This window comes from Panthera uncia, assembly GCF_023721935.1.
Source record: "Panthera uncia isolate 11264 chromosome A1 unlocalized genomic scaffold, Puncia_PCG_1.0 HiC_scaffold_17, whole genome shotgun sequence".
NCBI classification, from domain to species: Eukaryota; Metazoa; Chordata; class Mammalia; order Carnivora; family Felidae; genus Panthera; species Panthera uncia.
This window is the reverse complement of record NW_026057577.1, coordinates 38863184-38886366: the sequence shown is the minus strand read 5'-3', so window position 1 is coordinate 38886366 and position 23183 is coordinate 38863184. Positions and strand designations below refer to the sequence as shown.

The following is a 23183-nucleotide window of genomic DNA, read 5'->3' as shown; positions in this document are numbered from 1 at the left end:
TTTCTTTCTTTCTTTCTTTCTTTCTTTCTTTCTTTCTTTCTTTCTTTCTTTCTTTGTGGTTCTGTATGCTTTAGTTGGGTAAATAGTTTTAGAGAGCCCTTAAAATTCTCATTAGTCTTGTGTGGCTGCTTTTTCCAGCCATCCCAAAGAGCAGGGCCATCATAGATGAATCATTGTCATTGCTTCCTTCTTTTGCCCATGACAGGCATCACAAATCAATCTTGACTCTTGTAATGACACCAGAAGCATATTTAGAATTCTTTTGACAAAAAATTCCAGGGAGCTGAAACAAATAGATTGGAGTTGAAGGAAGGCAAGACCTACTTATAATTTTGGCTATAGAGCCTTCCTAAACTTTGACATTGTGAGGAACTTGAATGTGGGAGATGGAGGACTGAAGCTGGCGAAGTCCAGGGCTTTATGGACCATTTTTTGCCCAAGATTCTGGCACAGAGAAACTTGGTACTAACCAACCTTCTATGAGATAGCATTTACCTTCTGTCTCTCTATCCCTTCTTCTTTAAGAAGGTCAGCTCAGATCAGTTTATTTCCCAGTATCCCTCGTCCCCACTGCTTGTTTTGGGCGAATAAGCCCCAAATTCCAGACACAGAGTCTAAGGAGCAAGCCCCATCTTTGATGTTTCCCAGGTTTTATCGGGTGTCCTTGAGCAGATCACTCCTTGCTTTAGGTTACGGAGTAAGAGGCATGATGGAAAGATCACGCACGAGAGCCTGTTATCCAAGGGAGTGGACTTGACTTTGTGGAACCAAAGCATTTCCTTGCAACAAGCATGATCTAGCAGTTCCCAGTGATGCAGGCACGTTGGGGGCTTTAGGCCCCTACCATGGGAAGGAATATCAGTAGCATAAGGAAATCGCTTTCACTGAGCATCTGAGTATCTGTGTGCCAGATACTTTGTATGTGTCAAATCCTTTCATTTTCAGAAGCCTGAGAAGTAGACATAGTCTTATGCATCATTCCAAGACTGATCTAGTCCACATTTTAATATTTCCGAAATGTTGATGAATCTCGTAATCAGTATACATTTTTTGTTTTGCCTCAAATATTAATTTGCCTCAGGGTTTGGGAATTAAAGCTGCGTCTTATAACCAACGGCTTCTTGTGAACTAGGGAATACAAAATTGTTCATGTTTAGCAGATAGAAAAGCAGAGGCTTAGAGAAGGTGGGCGCATGGACTTGAACCCAGGCCTACCTGTTTTCAGAGCCACAGCCTCGAGTAGGGCTAGGGGCTATGATTACCTGACCCAGGCCTGGAGCAGCACATATGTTATGCAAACCCACCGCCTGTTTCCTACCCTTGCAGGGAATGTGGTCTTTGGTGAGCCCATCACTGCCAGTCTTGGCACAGATGGAACCCATTACTGGAGCAAGAACTGGGCTAAGGCAGCTGCATTTGTGACATCCCCGCCTCTGAGCCCTGACCCGACCACTCCCGACTACATCAACTCCTTGCTGGCCAGGTTGGTGTGGGATTGGCAAGCAGCACGTATCACGTAGAAACATCATGGGGCTAGGGGAGGGATGAGGACTGGAGCAGCCCATCCATCAGCTAGACTGGGGTCTGCAGTGAGAAAAACACATGGAGAATTCCCCTACAGTCCTGAGCACAGACAGCGGGCTCTTCCCCGTCGTGTTTTATAAATTCCCAACCGTAGTCATATTAATAATGGGAATAGCGGTTTACACATATCATGTGCCAAGCACTGTGTGAGGCTACACGCGTAGTCTCATGGTTCCTTATGATAACTATGAGTGAGGGACTGTCGTCTCCACTTTATAGGTTAAACAACTGAGGGTCAGGCCATTTGCCTATTTTGAACAGCACCTAAGTGAAATTACAGGGAGTCTCGTTTGCTGGTGCCCCCCGAGGACCTACAGGACCAGTCGCATCATTCGTTTGGGTCCCTTTTATTTCGTTACACAGAGATGATCTAACCCTGCCCCCTCGTTTTCCAGATGGGCTGTCTGAGCCCCAGGGAGGGAGAGAACTCACTTACACTCACACAGCTGGTAAGAGGTACAGACAGGATTTTAAACTCAAGTCTCGGCTTCCAAATGCTGACATTGGACACTCGACTCTTGTCCCCCGCGGTGACTCTAGCCACCTCTCTGGTTTACATGGAGCTTTTTTACTTTGCCAGCGGAGACCTGCAGCTCTCTGGGAGTGCCCACTGCACCTTCAGCACTGCCCAGAAAGCCATTGGGAAGGACAACTTCACAGCCATCCCCGAGGGCACCAATGGTGTGGAAGAGCGGATGTCTGTCATCTGGGACAAGGCTGTGGTAAGGATCAAGATCATGGGACGGGGGCCAGGGCCAGATCAGCATCGCCTGCTGTTGCTGCTTTTTTAGGTGAACCCTCACGCCTGCTGAGATGTTTCTGGAACCAGGTGTCTCAGGTGGTTTAGGAATGTTGCTTCTAGAGTGATGAATGTTGAGATTTTGAGGAGATCTCCTTATCTAGACTGGGAACTAGGAAGCAAACATGCAGATCCTTCATCTGATGTAACCCCTTGAAATGGTAAGCAGGGGGTCTGTGTCCAAGAGACTCAAGTCAACTTGCTCATCAAGGATGCTCTTGACTGAGTGTGTGGTTATCCAGGCTGTACAAGTGATTGCCCACCAGTGTCTTTTGACATTGGCCTGGTTTTATTTTCCTTAATAACATAACAGAGCCTGACAAAAGAGCCGTGCAAATGAAGTCTGGACCAAAGGTTTTAGTAAAATTAATAATTAACTCATTATTAAGTTGATCACTTCCTTTTCCTTTTATTTCATTTTTTTAAAGATTTTATTTTTAAGTAATCTCTGTACTCATTGTGAGGCTTGAACTCACAACCCCAAGATCAAGAGTCACATACTCTACCAGCTGAACCAACCAGGAGCCCCACTTATCTTATTTTAAAATCTCTAAAGCCACTCATTTCTGAGCTACATGCATTGCATATAAACTAATGCCTCATTCATCTACCCAGTGTAAGCCACCAAGTTTCTCTCCTTGTCTTCACTCCTAGGAAGCTCAAAGCTAGATTTGAAGCTAAATTCTTTTTACTGTATCCAGAATTTTTTTGTTGTGAGGAGGAAAAGCATAAGTATTTTTGTCTCTTCTCTCACATAGTTAGATTTTGATTTTTTAAAGCATGGTCGTGTATTTATGAACATACATGCATAGTTCTCTTGGTACTATGTGGAATTGTTAAAAATAATATATGTATGTGTATGTATATGTATACATATATAATATTTTAATTACCCACATATACACTCTCATTAAAGAGCACTTGGAAAGCATAGAAAAGCACACATACAAAAGAAAACAAAAGTCAGTCAATAATTCCACAACCCAGGGTTAACCATCGTTATCATTTGGGTGAGGCTCTTCTGTATTTATCCTATGACCATGCAAATACAAACACATATCTAAAAAATAGGCTCATAACCACATTACTTTTTACTGGGAAATTTATAATTCTTTTTCTTTTAAATGCATTTGTGCTTTTATAATGTTTATTTTTGAGAGAGAGAGACAGACAGAGAGTGAGAGACAGAGAGTGAGTTGGGGAGGGGCAGAGAGAGGGAGACACAGGATCCAAAGCAGGTTCCAGGCTCTGAGCTGTCAGTACAGAGCCCGATGTGGGGCTCGAACTCACAAACCGTGAGATCATGACCTGAGCTGAAGTTGGACACTTAACCCACTGAGCCACCCAGGTGCCCCTGTAATTCTTTTTGGAATGTGAAGGCAAAGAAGTAACTGTATGCACATATCCAGGAAAAAACGCACACTTCAGGAGCAGTTAACTGCCTCCTCCTGTAGCCATGTGTTAACTAACCGTTTTGCCTGGCAGCCAGAAAGGCACAGCCAGCTGTTCGGCTTGTGGGTCGGCTTCTGTGCTCATCTTCTCAGGGGCCCATCTGTGATCACACTGCCCCGAGCTCAGAAGCCCTGCACTGACTTTTCTTCTTTTGGTATTCCAATAGGCCACAGGGAAAATGGACGAAAACCAGTTTGTGGCTGTGACAAGCACAAATGCCGCCAAGATCTTCAACCTGTATCCCCGCAAGGGAAGAATATCTGTGGGTTCTGACAGCGACCTGGTGATCTGGGATCCAGATGCGGTGAAGATCGTCTCTGCCAAGAACCACCAGTCGGTAAGGCTCGCGCTGGCGGGAGAGGAGCAGAACGGAGAAGGTGTGCACGGAACTCGGTCGGGAGAGACATGTAGATGTGGGGTACCCCCGGCCAACTGGGCCAGGATGGGCCGCAGTGACAAACCCTCCCAATTCTCAGGGATGTAACGCCTCAGCAGGTTATTTCTCCCGGCTGAGTCAGCAGAGGGCCCCTCCCAGCACGGTCACTCAGACAGGGAGGCACCGTCTCCACACACACGTCCGTGATGGCTGAGGCCCGCGACCTGGTCGTGGTCCCTGGAGAACTGGCTTGGAAGCTTTCCTTAGACAAGTGGTACCCATCACTCCCTCTCACGCTACACCGGCCACAGCCAGTCCTGGGCTTCCCCTCACCCCAGGAGGGCAAGCAGTGCAGCGATCCCCTGTACCTAGAAGGAGAAAGAACAGAGAAAAACTTGAACAGCACTGACACCGTCCTCATGAGGACTTTCACGTGGAGGTAATAATTAAAACCCGGTACCTAAGGGAAAGGGCTTAATCCTTGTTAGTAAAAAGAGTATTTTTAAAGCATTTACGTTTCAGGCAGTGGAGCCTGCTTTTTTAATTCCCGGAATCTCCATAATAGTCTTCTACAGGTAGACACTGTTACCATCCCTGTTTTATAGATAAGGAAAGGGAGGTGCAGAGAAATTAAATAATTTATGCAGCAAGTAAATGGTGAAGTTCGGACACACACCCCACAACTGGACTCCAAGCCGATGTCCTTAACCCTTTACGGTAATGCCTTGCACTTGTTGAATAAATGAAGGTAGTAGAGAGAAATCCCATCTTGGGAGGGGATGGCCTTTGTTTAGACATTGAGTCACATCACATTATTCAGTTCCGGGCTAGTGGAGACCTAAGGGTCATCCAGCCCACCTACTCACCCACCCCGTACAAGAGTGCCAAACACAGCATCCCCGAGAGTTCCCGAGCTTCTCTTTGAGCACCGCCAGTGACAAAATGTACTTCTGCATGAGGGCCTTACCAAAGACTGATGCTTGTCTATGCTGGCAAGTCTAATCTGTACTGTCTCCCCCTGGTGGCTTGTGCCCATGAAGAGCTCACAGATGGCGTTGTAAGCTTTTCCTGGCTTCCCTGGTGCTTTGGCCATAGTGATGCCAAAGGCAGGGTCCCAAGCACAGGAAAACCACGTACCTCTCCGCCCCATCCTGTGCCCACAACTGTGGCTTTGCCCCTCACCCCCGTCTCTAGGCTGCAGAATATAACATCTTTGAAGGGCTGGAGCTGCGTGGGGCTCCTCTGGTGGTCATCTGCCAGGGCAAGATCATGCTGGAAGACGGCAACCTGCACGTGACCCAAGGGGCCGGCCGCTTCATCCCCTGCAGCCCTTTCTCGGACTACGTCTACAAGCGTATTAAAGCTCGGAGGAAGGTGAGAACAGCTGGTGGAGCCTGGGGGTGGGGGAAGGGGCTTTGCCCCATTCAGGCACGGGGATGGTACCCAGGAGATCAGGAGGGCTCTGTGTGCTGTAGACCTTCCCAAGGAAATTCACAGCAGTGTCCTCTTCCCAAGGGACAACTGCACAGATGTAAGGTACTATAAACTGGGGGTTTCCAAAGCTTTTTTTGGCCCAGGAAACCTTTTTTTCAAATGACTTTCCTCCACGTTTATAGTACTTTTAATTAAAATAATTTGAAATTATAATAATTGAAAATAATGTTTATATGTATATTTTTAGGTTTTTTTTTTTTTATAAAAGTTTATTTATTTTGAGAGAGAGAGAGCATGCATGCACAAACACAGGAGGGGCAGAGAGAGAAAGGGAGTACCAAGGAGGTTCTGTATCGTCAGCCCAGAGCCCAATGTGGGGCTTGATCCCATGAACCATGAGGTCATGACCTGAGCCAAAACCAAGAGTTGGACACTTAACCGACTGAGCCAACCACAAGCCCCAATGTTATATAGTTTTAGAAAATAACTAAGGCTTACAGTGAGAATTAGCAGTCCACACCCACCCCTCCCGGTCCCATCTCTTCCATTGTTGCTCTAGAGGCCAAATGTTTGTAACTCTTTTATCTAGTTGTATGGTTCACATAAAACCTTGTGTATGTCCCTGGTTTCATAGACAGGTAGAAAAACAGATATGCAGACACCTATTTCTTCTGTATGTATCTACCTACCTACCTACCTACCCACCTACACTTTACAAACCAATCAGCTCCAGTTGATATAGGGGTGAGGCCCAGAACCCTGTTTTTTTTTTTTTTTTCAGCCCCTGCTACCCCCACACCAATCACAAGGTCACCTTCCAGTAAGGTTTGGACTCCACAGAGCAGGGTTAAATCAGCCTTGGGATGGGGTGGAATTTTAGCCCTGGTTCCAACTTTGTTAGAAGACACACGGTCATGCGTGCACATGGGATGGGTCAGAAGGAGTCATGATGGTGAGGTTGGGGGCTGGAGGCAGGAGTTTGGGCACACACCACGGTGGCCATTAGAGAGAGGCTCACGGAAATTCCATATGCAAGCACCCCATCCCTCTCCCAGACCCCCCAGTGATCCCGCCGACTGGTCACCCAGCTCCCAGGGGAGGCTTCCAGCCTCCCCACCAGAGGCAGCTACCAGCCCTGTCAGTGAGGACCAGCTTCTTCCTGCCGGCCGGAAGTCTCCCTCCCTAAGGTCGACCAGCTCCTTCCGTTCCACTCCCGGCACGCACACAGAACGAGGTGCACATCTTTTAGGGCATGTGTGTGTTTCCCGACTCCTCTGTCGTGTAGTCTCAATATCTCTGTAGCCTCCACTATTTACTTCATGACCACGTTTTAAATCCCTCCACCATTCTTACCTCTTTATTAACGATTGTTTAAAGTTACGTGGGATGGAGTAAAATTCCACACTCCAGGTTTGGCCTGATAAGAAGACAGAATGAAACCCAACCTCCCATGTACATCATGTCTTGATTTCCATTAATGTGACTTAGATTCTGCACCCAAAGAAATGTTGATGGTCTGGAGGCTTTTCAGGGAACACGGAAATAGAGACGGCCCCACCCGAATCGTCAGCACCTGCAAACGTGAAGAGCTTTGCCCCTGTGCCTGCACTGGGGTTGTGAACACGGGGCAGGAAGGCTCTGTGGTAGAGCCCACCCCGCACTGTTGGGCTCCTCTGGCAGCCAGTGGGAGGACATGGGTGGAGGCGGTGTGTGTCCCATAGACCGTGAGCCGGCTGGGGGAGGGGAAAGGTTTTGTGTGACCCTTCCCCCCAGCTCCTGGCAGCAGGCCTAGCACAGCACACACCCACGGCTGGTATGGCTGGCTGGCTGCTCAGTTCCAGGTCGGGTTCACAGCCACAGCCAGAGGCCCGTGGATCAGACCACAGGATACTCACTTCGAGGCTTGGCACCTCTGCTCTGTGCTAAGGAGCATGTAGGGGGAGCTCCCACGGGATCTCACATCTACCAGCACTTACAACCTTGTCCCAAACTGCTGCCCTCCCTGCTCCCTCTGCTCTGGTGTGCAGGTGGTCCTTCCGTCCCTAACCTTTCCTCCCACCTGCTTCCTCTGCTGGGAACGCTGCCTTCCACACCGGTCCTCTGCACCTCGCAGCCTTCTCCTTCCCTCAACCCCAGCTCCACAACACAACAGGCTCCTTTGTTCCTTAAGAGTGAGGCTAACCGGGGGCATCTGGGTGGCTCAGTCGGTTAACCATCCGACCTCGGCTCAGGTCATGATCTCACAGTTCGTGGGTTCGAGCCCCGCGTCGGGCTCTGTGCTGACAGCTCGGAGCCTGGAGCCTGTTTCAGAGTCTGTGTCTCCCTCTCTCTCTGCCCCTCTCCTGCTTGGGTTTTCCCTCTCTCTTGTCTCTCAAAAATAAATAAACATGAAAAAATACTTAAAAAAGCAAAGCCTACGTGTTTCAAGAGGTCTCCACTGACCTGTTGCACCGTCACTCTGTCCTCACACCCCTCTTATGTTCCTTCTTTCCTTCAAATAACTCTTTTTCTGGCTCCCATTACACACTTAATTCACTCATTTATCTCGGCTACCTGGCGCAGACCTTAACTGCTGACAGAATAAAGGGTGACACGCTTTCTCTGCTGCAGATGGCAGACCTGCACGCCGTCCCGAGGGGCATGTACGACGGGCCAGTGTTTGACCTGACCACCACTCCCAAAGGGGGCACCCCCGCGGGCTCCACCCGGGGCTCTCCCACACGGCCCAACCCGCCTGTGAGGAACCTCCACCAGTCGGGATTCAGCCTGTCCGGTGAGTGGATGGTGCCGGAGGGTGAGCAGGGAGGAAGGAAGGGCACAAGGGAGGACCAGCCGCTACAAGCTGGCAGGACACCTGTAGGGAGAGGGTGCCTGGAGCAAGCAGGAAGCTCTGCCGAATCAAGAGAGTCCTGCTGAGAAGGCAACTTAAGGCTCAGGGAGGTCAAGGGTCAGGTTTAAATGATGACCGGGTCTGCTTAGACATCACACCTGGTGGGGTGGGGGCAAGATGTTTTCCATTATGAATTGAGGGTGATTTTCCACAGGAGATGGTGGGAGCTGTGTATGGAGGTGTTCTGTCTGTTTGCCCGGGGTTAAAGCTCAGATGGTAGTAGATTCTTCTAACCTGGCATATTTATTTATTTTCTTTATAAAAAGTATATTTATTTATTTTTGGGAGAGTGCAAGTGGGAGAGGGGCAGAGGGGGGGACAGAGGGTCTGAAGTGGGTTCTGCGTTGACAACAGCAACCCTGATGTGGGACTTGAACTCAGGAGCTGTGAGATCATGACTTGAGCTGATATCAGACACTTAACCAACTGAGCTGCTCAGGTGCCCCTAACCTGGCGTTTTTCCTCTCCTCTCCCCTTTCTCATAATAATGATAGTGCTAGAAGTAGATGCTGTTGATTAAGTACTTACCCTGAGGTAGCCGTACCATTCACCTAGTCTTTAAGAATGGATATTAGCAGAAAATAATTATCTACTTGCTCCATAACCAGTAATCTTAAAGAGGGGAGAAAAATAAATGGAGATTTGCGTGTCTATGATGAACAATCGAAGTGTGAGGGAAACAAGACGAGAAGGGACAGGGACAGGTAAAGAGGAAACAGGTATTGGGGAAGAGGAGTAAGGAATGGCAGAAGCAGGAGAACAGAGGGTAAAAAAAATCAAGGGGGAGACAGAGACAGGGGAGGGAGGCAAAAGGAAAAGGCTGAAAGTTTGGAGGTGACGTCGCCACAGGTAAGGTTATGTTTGTCACAATATTTGTTGCCAGTGTGGCTGCCATTTTGAATCGCTCCCTGGCTGACGTCATCCTTAAAATTTTGGCAGCTTCTCTGTGAAGGACACGAGTACGTGCACATCAGGGTTTCCTTTTGTGCCGAGGCTGCAGGGGCCCCGACCCTCACCAGGCCAAACTGTGACACCTTGGGCAACTTGCCTCACTTCTCACAGCCTCAGTCACTGCCTCTGTGAAATGGGGATAATAACAGTAGCTTCCTCAAAGGATAGTGGTGAGGACAAAGTCCGGTATCTGAGGATACAAGGACACATTCCTTGTCGCAGCGGATGTAAGCAGTGATTTCTCCTACCTTAAGGAATGCTTTTCTTAAGTATCATTTTTATGAGGCTGAGACGGTATCTATAAGAACCTAGCTTTTCCTGGTGGAGACGGGATTCCAGGGGACGGTGGATATGAAATGTCTGGAATACTTGACAGACCAGAATGGAAGTTTCTTGGGAGACGAGGCCAGGAAGGCACTTGCCAGCTGACACTCTGAAAATTAATCCAGTTTCTCTCTTGTCCACACCCTGCTCTCTCTCCCTTTTCTCTTCCTGGGAATGTCTTGCCCACTGCAGGCACCCAAGTGGATGAGGGGGTCCGCTCCGCCAGCAAGCGCATTGTGGCGCCCCCTGGAGGCCGTTCTAACATCACGTCCCTGAGTTAAGCGACCCCTCCCCAAAGAGAGGGGCAGAAGCAAGAAGAGATTTTCTTGAAGCCAAAATGGTACACCGATATTTAAGAAGGAAAGCGAATCCAAACAGTTGTGATCTAAAGAATCAATAAGCCTCAAGCCTTATGTTTCTCCAATGCTACACTCGCTTGCCTAGCTTTACGAATATTGCTTTTGTTTTCTGTTTATGCATAGCCTTGATTTGTTGGACCCTGCCTCCCCCCATTTACATGCATGCAATCAGGCTACTAAGGTAAAAGAGTCTGCTATATAGTGTTGAGAGCGTGTGTAGTGCTGCATCTTATGACAAGGGGACAGACAAAGCTGGGATGCCAGGAAAATCAACTAAAGGGACGTGGTTATTTGGGGGTGAGGGGGTGGGGGGAGGCCAGAGCGAGGCGGAAGGCTCAGAGGGCCTGGGGGAGGGTGTGTCCGGGGGAGGCGGGGGGCGGGAGGGTGAGCATAAAGGGGCTTGTGTATTGTGTCGATGAAGCACGGTTATTTCCATAGAAGGTGGCCACCCTGGGGCAGCCGTTACTTCATCAGGGTCCCCAGGGTCTGCGGAGAAGGCAGGCAGGCAGGCAGTCTTCAGGTTCCAGACTTTGTCACATCCCCTCCTAGATTTTATTCCTTTGAACCTTTTATTAAAACACCAAAACCCAAGCATTACTTTCACCTGCCCGATCGTGCCAGTGTGCGGGGTGGGGGAGCACTTTCCCGGCGTTGCTTCCCGATTCTCTTTCCCCGGCTGGGAAGGAAGAGAGGGGATAGGAGACCACCCTTCTCCTCCTCCGTCCTGCCGGCCTCTTTGGTGCTGTTAAAAGGCAACAGCTGGGAGCGCACATAGGCCCCCGAGGCGGGTGGGAGCAGCCAATCTCACGCACCTCCCTGTAAACGTGCTGGAGGTCGCCTCTCCCCTTGGCTGGCGAAACCCAGAAGAGCCACGTGCATCCGGCGTCCCAAGTTAGGACAAGCCGAGGTGGGGCCCGGGAAGGGCTACTCTTGCTGGCGGTGAGTGGCTGCTTCTTTCTGTCTGGGGATCCAGGCACATCCGTGATTGAATAGGATTGTTCGTTTGCAAATATATGCGCTTAGGTGTTCTCGAAGTTTTGCAACCAACAGGTGATCTCAGCTGAGATGGGAGCCACGGGAGCATTTGGGAAAGCGAGTCTCTTGAGCTGGGGGAGCATATCCTGGGACCGTGGGTCTGCTTTTCAGGTCTGAACCACCTGTCTCCCCTTCCTTTAGCACATCCTCCGGGGGAGCTTTTTGTTTCCCTCTAAAGTCTCCCAGGGTGAGTGGAAGTGACACGCAGTCTTGGGTGATGCGTGGAACCCCATGTGCGTTTTTCCCCATCCTGCTGCTTCTGCAAATTCAATTTTGGAGCAAGTTCTGTGAGTCAGATGAGTATCTGTGGAACCAAGAGGCCCGTAGGCAGAATAAGTATATTCACCCTGGGATCGGACTTCTGTGCTTGGGGGATTCAGCTCTAGAACCCATAACCCTGTGTACCGGGTGCTTTGAAGAAACGAAGAGCAGGCCTCACACACCTGGCCATGATGTCTGACGGCAGGTTTCAATAAGCTGAAGACCAGAGAAAAGGGGACGACATAGGACTAAATACATCCAAGGAAGAGGATCCCCCCCTTAGCAAGCCAATTATTGTTCTAGTCATGAAAAGGATCATTTCTCCTCCTAATAAGGAATCTTGCTATTTTAAGGTTTTTCATGGTGCCTTTATTTTAAAGGAAACTTAGGGGGGAGCATGTACCTTTTCCTTTAGAACTCAAAGATTTAAGGGCCTTTTGCAGAACTCAGAATGACAGTTTTGCGGGCAGAGGGAGATGGTCAGATCTGAAGCATGTACACTATTATACCGCAGGGGTGGGCTGGGCGGTCTGAGGTGTTGCAGTACCAGCCACAACCACCAGATGGAGGAAAAGACAAACTAGTGGGCTCCTCTTGTGTACCATCTGCTACTGTTAAGTTAGCAGTTACTGTTACTTAAGCTGTTCCGTTAGCTACTGTTAACTTAGAGTCCAGCCCCTCCCTCCTTGACCTCTCTATGCCATGAAAATAACTCTTGCATGGCCAAATGGGTCATCTGCCCTGGGACTGCTGAATGAAGCATTCAACCAGAACTTCACATTCTACACAAGCTTTCTGTGCTGTGGAAACAACCACCTCTGATGCCTTCATGATGGGCAGCATGATCTGGGGAAGCCTCTCTTTCTCCACTTACTATAAGTAACTTCCTAAGCACAGAGATTCCTAAGAACTTCAAGAAAACTCCCTTTATTTGCATCACTTTGATTTCTTGAACCTTGTCACTTTAGTTAAAATTATGTTCACCTATGTCCTGTTCCATAAGACACATCAAAGAGCTCTCCGTATACAAAGGGTTTAGGAAGAGAACATGATGTGAGTTGCATCCCTCTCAGAGTTCACACCATCTCATCCAAGAGTGGAGGCCATGCTGGACCTTCCTCTCCTGCCCAAGCTTTCCTTTTTCCCTCTCTTCTCTTAACCTGGCCCCTCTCTAAAGATGGCCTGCCTTCCCCCAACCTTCTCCCATTGTTCCTCAACCCAGGTGGCCATCATCTGAGTTCTGGGAGGGCCACCATCTTGGGTAGTTGAGAAGGTATCGGTGGAATCGTTAAATCAGCCAACCCGGCAGAAGTATTCTATTTCTATGTTTTCTAAAAATGGCAGTGTTGTTGTCAGCACGAAAATGGGTTTTCTTCAAAGACCAGTCACCCTCTGGCCTTTTTCTTCATGCCTACACCCAGAGAGTCATGCTTTGCTGCAAAGGCCTTAATCCTAATCCTGGACTTCTGCTCACCCCGAGAAGCCCTTCCAACTAGGGTGGTTGAGCCCTGACTTTGGTTCTTGCCACAAGCTTCCCAGGCCTTCTCTCCCCTAGAAAACTCCAGCTTGAGTCCCAGATATACCCATGGGCTGTCCTCGGCAGCCAGCATTCATTGTAAAAGTTCCCTCCTTGGAAAATGGTGTGTGGGTGTTCAGTTCTGTGTCTGGTGAAAATGAACAGACCGTAAATCTCCCCGTGATCTGTAGTAGCTGTGAGGCAGCTCTGGGACATGAAGAGCTGTTTGGTTTGAACCGTGAAGAAAACTGTGTTTTGAGTTTAGCTGAGATTAAAGAAAAAGTTCATCAAGTGACTGTTAATGTACACCTGGTTATTAAAATAACTATGAAATTACAGATGTTGTCCAGTTTTCTTCTGTGTGCGATGGGCCATTTCACTTGCAGTATTAAAATTGCGCGGTAAATGGAAATGGTTAATGAGGCGGGCAGATCTGATGAAAACAAGAGGTTTCCTGAGAAAATGTGGGGGGGGGGGGGTTTCTGTGTTTTCAGTTGAATTTGAGTTTTTGTTTTGGCTGCAGCGTTTGATGACCGTTATTGAAACTTAGGAGAGTAAAGTTTTGTCTGTGGATCATCAAAGTTGGTATTAATGTAAAAGGCATCGCCATCTGAGATAAAGTCTGGCTGAGTCCAGTACAGATCCTGAAAGGGTTTCTTTCATTTGTTTTTTGGTCACCCCCATAAAGAATTTCTGCTTCTCCCTAAAAGCCTAGACTTGGAGAAGATTCAAACCAAGCATTTCCCAAAGTATATTCTGTCCCATACTGATTCCAGGTTGTCTAAGGAGTGTTGGAAAGGATTATTTACTAAGTGTACTCCTCTGAGAGACTTAAGATCCTGTCATCAAATTCAAGGCTATGAGAAATCTTGTCAGTCTTTGAAAATTTGTCCAATTCAAGATTCTCAAACTTTGACTGCTGAACCCTTCTATATCCTCTTTTAACATCCCAACCAACTTCTTAGGCTAAACTCTCTTGGGGAAACACTCCTGTATCAAATTCCACATCGTATGGGATGCTTTTCATTGGAAATGGCAGACTACCGTGTACACAAATTTTTCTTGAAAAGGATATTTTTTAGAGAGTCCTTTTTTTAAGGTTTTATTTATTTTTGAGAGAGTGCACGAGCAGGGGAGGGGCAGAGAGAGAGGCGGAGACAGGATCTAAAGCGGGCTCCGTGCTTACAGCAATGAGCGTGATGTGGGGCTGGAACTCACCGCGAGATATGACCTGAGCCAAAGTTGGAAACTCAACTGAGCCACCTTGGTGCCCCTTGAAAAGGGTATTTTCAAGTCTGGTGTAATGAGAACTTAAGGGATAGACTTGGGTGGATCCAAGCATAGCTGGGCCTAGAACATGGTTTCTTTTCATCTCTTAGCCCAGCTTGCCTTTAGTCCTTCATAGGAAAGCTTCTGCGTGTGGGAACAGAACTGGCCATCAGCACCCCCAGATTTTCATTTTGCCTGCCTAGTGACTTCAGGAGAAGGAGAGAGTCTCCTTAACTAATCCCAGCCAAAGAGACTGATTATGGTTGGCCTGGCTTGGGATATGTGTTCCCCATGGGACTAGGCACCATGGCTAGGACACTGGGACCGATGGATCCCACCTGGTCATGTGCCCCGCCCCAGAGCTACCTGAACTGTGTGAGCTCTGAATCATACACACACACAAAACAGTTTGTGATACTGGGAGGAGAAGGTTCAGATACCGGCTGGGCAAGAACAGCAGATGACCATGGTACGTTTCCCAAGCCTGCTGGGCCTACGGGATTTGCTCAGCTAGGTGCCTATGTGTGGGTGGGGCAGATGGAGAAGGGGTAAGAGAATGATAATTTCTTATTAATTGGTTCTATGTGTCACGAACCCCTCTTGATCCGGTAGAACAATGCTGTCAGTATAGGAACATAGAGTGACGGTACCTTTTAACACCAAAGCTTCGAAAACATCAAACGCTACCTCAGAACATGGTTGTTTCAGTTTGAGGTTCACGGTTTGACCCATAGTCAAAGTCTCAGTTTGAAGCTTACACTCAGGATTGGTGAAATACCTCTCCCAGCCCATGACCAAGCAGCCGCTGAGCTCTGCTTAGGGTTAGAGTGGACTCATAGGGCATGGTCAATGCTTAATTGAAGTGAACTCAGGTTGCAGGGTTGGCAGTTTTTTTTTTTTGTTTTTTTTTTTAATGTTAGTGAAATAGACACCATGACTTTTGTACCTCTGTGGGCTAGAGCTGTTCGGGGCTGACCAGGTGCAGAATGAGAACACTACACAGGAGGAAAAAGGTCCCTCTGGTTTCAAAGAACTCCCTGGAATCTGCTTTGCTACCATCAGACCATCACAAAAGGGACACCAACCAGGAGCAGGAAATGGGGGACGGGAGGCCCAAAGCAGTCTACAGAAATGAAATCATATACTTATGGCTGGCACTCTTCAGGATCAAGAGTTCTAGATCTTGCCCTGTGCATGGTTGCTGAGAACAAAACAGGACACTTGACATGGTTGGACCACAGGGCACTCAGCATGCAGGAGTTCAGAGCCCACTGACAAGAGCATAGGATTTGCTCAAGGAAAAGGACAAGCCCGAGGAACTCGCTGGCCCGCTAGCTGTTAAGCTTCTGGGGGCCTAGGAGCAAGTAGCTTCCGGCCACAAGAATGCAAAGCTGTCTGTGACCCGCTCCCCCGCCCTGTCCCAGGTGTAGAATATCCACCTGCTCTTTCGGTATGTGGAATGGGGCGGTGGGAAGATGGAAAGGGTAGTAAGGCAGAGTGCTGACAGAAAAGGTCCTTGGGCTGTGGACAAGGTGAGAGAAAGGCAAAATCTGGAATTCTGGGCTGTGCTCCCTAAGGGGTGAATGCTAAGGGGGCAGGGTTTTAGTTGTTATATATATATGAATCAGTTACACTGTGCTGCATTCCACTGTTCTAGAACATCTCTAATACCAACTCGTCCCTGGTAAAGGATGGTGGGAAACAGAAGTAAGAACAGGTGACTTTGGGCCCCCACAACCCTACCTCTAGGAAAAACAATTACACACACAGCTGACAAAGAAGGATCCATGGCTCACTGTATACAGAAGACATTTTAATACACAGAGAGGCACATTCACATTATATATACACCACATTCAACAGAAGCAGGTGTTTCCCACCCAAGGGCTGCTTGTTTACAACAGCACAGGTAACTGGAGTTTGGATTTTGGACATCAGTGTTTAACGTCAATCAGACACATGGAGCTCCTAAGAAACAGCTATCACAGGTGGACGGTAGGAAACAGGATGCTGTGTGGACAAAGCAGGCACAACGGGATACTGAAACAGACACTGTTTTGCATGCCTTTTCATTCACCTGTTGAATTAAAGCCTCACCATTACGGCATCATCAAAAGCAGAAACACTGGTTCCTGCTGCCTGTACTAGCATTATTTATTTGTCCATCCAATCTAGAAAAGCTATGATGATATAAAGCCTAGTCGTTCCTGGTTAGTATTTTCTTCCAATCGGAGGAAGCTTAACTACTAATTAATTAAATTGCTGTAACTAAGTTCGTAGTGCTTTGTACTCCAGGATATTCATCCCTGCCCTAGCAATGACCCCAGCCCAAACCAGTGCTGCCATTGACAGGTGTTGGCCATTAGCAGAGCATTTAATTCCCATGGAGACAGGGTTGTGGGCCGGGATCCCCTGCTGCAGTGTAAGAGTGCTAACTAGGAAGCTTCTGGTCTTCAATACCTGTTCAGACTGGAGCTCCACACAGGTCAGGGCGAAAGCAGTTAGGAGAAAAAGACTGGGAATGCCAGTCAAGGGGATGTAAGACTCGGCTTGTTTTCCAAACTTCTAAGCCTTGGTTGTCACGACTCTAGATGAGACATGGTCCACCTGGTTAGGACAGTCCCTTTTGGCCCAAGTTACGGGATCAAGCCAAAGAACCTGATACCAACAAGAAGCAATCACGGTTCAGATTTAGGCATCCTTTTGTTTGGGGGAAACTTTTTGTCTTCCTGTTTAAAATGTGTGGTGGTGGGAGGTGCTTTTGTCAGTGTATACAGAAGACATTTTAATGCCTTACAGATGCAATGCTTTTTCATTTCTAACTGGAAACACATTGAGGGTCTGTAACCCAATCGGGCCTGAAAACGCATCTTACTGCTCTGAGGCTGTGCTCTGTGGTTGAGGTGTCCACGGCTGCTGAATGCTCACAGAGGTGCTTTGGGCACGGCAGCAGCACACTGGAAATAAAAACTAGGGGTTCCAAGTACAGAGGGGGCATTGGGCTCCTATCCGGTTATAGCTGGTACAGATGTGAAGCGGCATAAATGGTTGGGTCCCTTCCCAGGGGAGAGCCTCCTGATCCCAGTGCCCTGTGGTGTCTCCTGCAGCCTTTCCTCTGGGATGATACATGCACAGGCCCCAACAGCAGGACGAACCAGGTGACCGGAGAGGTATGTCCACAGCACATCAGGGCTTGGGTCAAAACGCGTGAAAGACGGAAGCTGATAAACATGCAAGGGGCCCCTGATATTCCTGGAGTTACCAGCCTGGAGCAGAACCTGGTCACCTAGTTGGTTTTTTTCATATAAAATTAGAAATGGAGTCAGGGCCAGTGCGTACTTCATAGTGCTTGGAGAAAAAGCAAAACCGCGCAAATAATATGTGGGAAATGTAGGAAAAAAAGAAAAGAAACAGAACAAAAGAGCTGGTTTTAATTCTTAACAAAAATATGGTTGCTCTTAAAGTCGAGAGGCTCTGCCAGAAATTCCGGGCGCATTAGCTCCATGAGGAGAAAATCCTGAATGCCAAATGAGAGTCCAGCACTGGCTTCCTACCCATGTTTAATTGCCTGAGTGCTGCTTCCCTCCTGGCTATCTGGTGTGGCAGGTGCCAGATCTGTTACTTCTGCCTACTCTCTCTGTCTGGTCTTCCCTGTTGCCTCCTCCTGGCATTTTGGCGAGGCCCTTACTCCAAGTAAGGACAAGGTCTAGATGATCTGAGTGGCCAAGGCGTCAAACAGCCCCCCACTAAGCCTGTTCACTTGTTGACTTTACCCAGTGGCATCTGTCAGGTGCCAGAACGAGGTCCTCTGCAGAGACCTTCTGTGTATTGAGAGAGAGCAGTTGGGTCCTATGCATATCTCACATAGGCGAATTAAACTCCGTGTTAGGCAAATAAATAGAAAACACATAAAGAAAAAGAGTGAGACATCAATAATTTTGTAAGCAGGCAGTTCTGCCCGCCGTTCTTGGAGTGAGCTGTGCTTCAGTCCGTTTCCGTGATGTTAGACCTCTCGGATGTGGGAGCATCCCGCAGTTCTATTATTCCGTCTATAAAGGCATATATGATTGGTTCAACATTTTGGTTCATCTGATATTAGCCAAAAATGAGACCAAAAATAAAAGACACAATCATAACAAACCCCAAGATGGCAATTTGTTTCATTACTGGAGACTCCCTGCACTGGGCTCTGCTAAGAAAAGATACCATGCTGTGGGTAATTTAAGGGATTTTTCAAGTGTAAATTTTACTATCTTCCAAACTCACCTTCCATTCTAACTTAGACTATCAACCCTGTGTAAGGGACAGCTTCAATGTACCTCAGGGTGGACATTGCTGTCAGCATGACAATATTATTTTCTGGTCCTCTCCAGACATAGGTCTCTCATAATCTTAAGAGGACAATTAGCTCCCAAGGAACCTACTAGAAGAAGGTGAGCAGTATGCTAATAACTACCTCACAACAGGCTTACCGGGAAGGGGGAAAAAGCCCTGATTTGAAGCATTTTCCCATTTCCATGATGTAAATAGTCTCAGTATTTACTAATCATCACCAATTTCAACTGCCCACCCTCAAATCACTGTACAGGGCAATGGGAAAGACATGCCCAGTAAGCTCTTGCTAGCTGATGTGAGCTGATAATGGTGTGCGGACTCCAGAGCACAACCAGAAACCCCTCATAAATCTGTTAGTTCTAATCAGTTCCCATCCATTTCTTCCCCCATTGAATTCCTTATTCCTATTCAATCAGATGTGGGGATTTTGACCTCTTTATGAAATTGTCTAGCTCCGAAGAGCCTCGCTCACTCAGTCTCCCACCAATGTCCATCTGCCCATTTGTCACAGTGTAGTTAGAATGTGGAAAAATAAATCTATGTCCAAATATTCTTTTTAAAATAAAAATAAAGGCTGTGTAGAATAACAGAATGGTAGCAGTAAAAAGACAGGACAGAGCTCATCTAGAATAACCCTCTCATTGAGATGAATAAACCCAAGCTGCGGTTAAGTGACTTGCTCAATGCCACACGGTTGATTAGAGGTGAAACTACATCCCAGGAGACCCAGGACTCCCTGTATCCTGTTGCCTCCTCCCCAAGGCATTCATTCACATTTTCTGAGGTGTGTGAGGTGTGGAGAGGTGAGAACTACTGTCAGCAATTCCTGGCGTGGGGATCAGAAGTTCCTGCCTGAGGTGGCAGGACACGTCCAGAGCAGAAGATGTTGAGGATTTCACACGCTGTTATTCTGACCATTCTCTTCTTGTGGGTATTTGGTTTGTTCCAAGGTTAGATTAGCTGGTCTTTTGTTAAAGTCCCTTTTTACTCTTAAAAGAAAAAAGCAAACAGTGCTTACTGTTGAAATGAAAAAGAAAAGATGTAAGCTTTGAAATGATAGAATTAAGACCAACAAGTTAGAAAGAGGTGTGAACCAAGGACCTTCCCCTAAACGGAAACCTGGTGCTAAGCTAAATTATGCTTTGCAATTTTTTAAATCTTATACAGGGGGATAAAAGTGTCTGAAGTTTCCAAATTTTCTATTATGGATATGTGTATAATTAGAAAAAATTAGAAATGTTAAAAAAAATATGTTAAGGCTTTGCAAGTAAAGTCTGGCTGAAACATGCCATCATTTGCTGGGCTGGTGTTTAACCAGGGGTTACTTACTTTTCTCTGTTGAAAATTATGAACTCCTTCTGGACAGACTCAAGATGCTCTTGAAGAAGGCACATCTTCCAGGTGAACAGATGGGGGTGTGGTAGGGGAAGAGAGATGCAGTTAGACCAACGAGGACCCTCAAACAACCAATAACCTACTGTCTCTTCACCGAATGACTCAAATCTAAGATGCACCAGTCTATCTTCGAAATAAACACGATCTGAAAGTGTGTGGCAGGAGTGAGACCCCACCCAGAGTAATAGGGGAGCAAATAAGGAAGAAACAGCAAAAGGATAAAACATGTCAACTCCATTCCCCACAATGAGCCAGCAAGGAAGCCATGGGTTATGGTTTATGAGCTTGATGTCTTTCAGCCACTTAGCCCACGAAGAAATCATGGCTTCGAAGTGGGTGGGGAAAAGGGTTTACTGAGCCGGTTGCCTACTCGCCAGTCATCTCCTGGCTCTCTTATGAAAGGTCTGGAGGTTCTACTTGGATTTAATGAATAGCCTGGAAACATCTCTCCACATTGAGTTCTGGTGGAATCATTCCCTCAACAACTGTACTAGAGTTGATTATATTTCAGGTGCAGTGAGCAGAATCTTCTTTGTGAGTCCCAGACAAGCAAAACATTTGCTTTGACTCAGTACTGTCCAGCTTTCAACATCTCTTGATGAGTTTTCCATCATAATGAGAAAATTTAACCTCAAAACAGCAATAATCATCAGATCCAGGGCACTGTCAGACCCAGATCAAATGTTTCAAAAGTCTTCAGTGAAATACTTCCAAATTACTTCTGATGGAGAAATATTCCCCAAGGGAAAATACTTATTTATTCATTCATTTTTTTAAATCTAGGAATTAGGAAATTCAAGTCTTCATGTACTGGAGAATTTTGTTCCCTGAGTGAATGTTTAGGTGATAGAAGAGGAAAACAAAAAGGAGAGGAAATTTTGGAGAAGTGGGGAGGGGAGGAAGACAAAGGGAAAGAAGATTCTGCTAAACTTGTTCTCAAAATGGGGGATTTGTGACCCTGAGGGTTTCTACTGTCAGTCATGGGGGACATGAAACTGTGGGACAAACATAATCTGATACAGCTTCTTGGAAGCAGCTTTACCCCAAGATTTTTATTTAAAAATTTGTATATGTTTATATAAACACATATCTATTATACAGCTTATTCATAGTATTCTTAGAAGCATTTTTATTACAGTTGTTCGCTTTTCCCTAGTTTTATTGAGATATAATTGGTATATAGCCCTGTATCATTTTAAGGTGGACAGCATAATGTCTTGATTTTCATATATTGTGAAATGATTACCACAATAAGTTCAGAAAAATCTATCATCACATAGATTAAAAAAAGAAAAAAGAAGAAAATGGTTTTTCCTTGTGATAAGAACTCTTAGGATTTACTGTCTTAACATTTTTCTATAGATCATACAGCAACTTTAGCTACAGTCATCATGTTGTATATTACAACCCTGGTGCTTATTTTTCTTATAACTATAAGTTTACACCTTTTGACCCCCTTCATCCAGTTACCCAAACCCCAGCCCCCTGCTTCTGGTCACTCCAAAGGTGTGTTTTCTATGAGGTTGTTGGTTGGATTCATTCCACATACAATCATAGTATTTGTCATTCTGTTTGACTTATTTCACTTAGCATAACACCCTCAAGGTCCATCCATGCTGTTGCAAATGGCAAGATTTCTTTCTTCTTAAAAGCTGAATAATATTCTGGTGTGTGTGTGTGTGTGTGTGTGTGTGTGTGTGTGTGTGTATGCATACTACAACATCATCCATTGCTGTGTCTTTATCTTTGCTATTGTAAACAATGCTGCAGTGAACACAGGGGTGTAGATGTCTCTTCAACACAGTATTTTTGTTTCCTTTCAATGTATCTCAGAAGTGGAATTGCTGGATCGTATGGTAGTTCTATTTTTAATTTTTTGAGGAAGCTTCATACTGTTTTCCATAGTGGCTGCAACAATTTACATACCCACTAACAATGTATAAGAGTTCCTTTTTCTCCATATCCTTGCCACAACTTGGTATTTCTTGTCTTTTTGGTGTGTGTGGTGACAATTTTTTGTGGTTTTGATTTGCATTTCACTGATTATTTGTAATGTCAAGCACCTTTTTTTATGTACGTCTTGGCCTTCATATATCTCCTTTGGAAAAATGTCTAGTTAGGTCCTTTGCCCATTTTTGAATTGGATTATTTGGGGGGTTTATTGCTGTTTTTGCTTTTGAGTTGTAGGAGTTTTATATATTTTGGATATTAACACCTTATCAGATAAATGATTTGCAGATATTTTTTCCCATTTCATAACTTGTCTTTTTATTTTACTGGTAGTACTTCTTTTGTTGTGCAGAGGCTTTTTAGTCTGATGCAATCCTACTAGTTGATTTTCTATTTTGTTGTGAGTGCTTAAGGTGTTATATCCAAAAACTCATTGTCAAGGCCTATGTCAAGCAGCTTTCGTCCTACTTTTTCTTCCAGGAGTTTTATAGTTTCTGGTCTTAAAGTCTTTAATCCATTTTGAGTTAATCTCGGGGAGTTAATTTTTATAAGATCTAGGGGTCTAGTTTCATATTTTTTACACGTGTATGTCCAGTTTTCCCAGCACCATTTATTGAAGAGACTGTCTTTTGTCCACTGAATATTTTTGGCTCCCTTGTCAAGCATTAGTTGTATGTATTTGTATGGGTATATTTCTGGGCCCTTGATTCTATTCCATTGGTCTATGTGTATGTACCATACTGTTTTGATTACTACAGCTTTGTAGTATAGCTTGAAACAAGGAAATATGATGCTTCCTGCTTTGTTCTTCTTTCTCAAGGTTGCTTTGCCTATTTGGGATCTTTGGTGGTGCCATATAGATAGGATTTTTTTTTCTACTTCTGTACAAATCCCATTGGAATTTTGATAGCAATTGCATTGAATCTTTAGATGGCTTTGGGTAGTATGGACATTTAATAATGCTAATTCTTCCATTCCATGAACACAGGATTCCTTTCCATTTATTTGTGTTGTCTTTAATTTCTTTCATCAGTGTCTTATGGTTTTCAGGGTAGACATCTTTTACCTCCTTGGTTAAATTCATTCTTAAGTATTTTATTGCTTGTTGATGCTGAAGTAAATGGGATTGATTTTTTTTCAGATAATTCACCGTTAGGGTATAGAAATGCTACTGTATGTTAATTTTGTATCCTGCGATTTTACTGAATTTATTGATTAGATCTAACAGTTTCTTGGTGAAGTCTTTACAGTTT

General features: G+C 46.0%; 2 protein-coding genes across 3 annotated transcripts in view; one reads left to right on the top strand and one right to left on the bottom strand.

The window, feature by feature from the left end:
- Nucleotides 1-13319, top strand: part of DPYSL3 (dihydropyrimidinase like 3) — a 114176-nt gene extending 100857 nt beyond the window's left edge. For both annotated transcript variants that reach the window (XM_049649440.1, XM_049649441.1), the window contains exons 9-14: nucleotides 1327-1483; nucleotides 2165-2306; nucleotides 4002-4172; nucleotides 5406-5585; nucleotides 8256-8418; nucleotides 10003-13319. In XM_049649440.1, coding sequence (XP_049505397.1) covers nucleotides 1327-1483; nucleotides 2165-2306; nucleotides 4002-4172; nucleotides 5406-5585; nucleotides 8256-8418; nucleotides 10003-10091 — 902 coding nt within the window. In that variant the 3' untranslated portion in view covers nucleotides 10092-13319. The remainder of the gene's footprint in view (nucleotides 1-1326; nucleotides 1484-2164; nucleotides 2307-4001; nucleotides 4173-5405; nucleotides 5586-8255; nucleotides 8419-10002) is intronic.
- Nucleotides 13320-16083: 2764 nt separating this feature from the next.
- STK32A (serine/threonine kinase 32A) overlaps nucleotides 16084-23183 on the bottom strand; it is a 133152-nt gene continuing 126052 nt past the window's right edge. The window contains exons 12-13 of the mRNA XM_049649439.1: nucleotides 19915-19979; nucleotides 16084-19574 (exon numbers count right to left, since the gene is read on the bottom strand). Coding sequence (XP_049505396.1) covers nucleotides 19481-19574; nucleotides 19915-19979 — 159 coding nt within the window. The 3' untranslated portion in view covers nucleotides 16084-19480. The remainder of the gene's footprint in view (nucleotides 19575-19914; nucleotides 19980-23183) is intronic.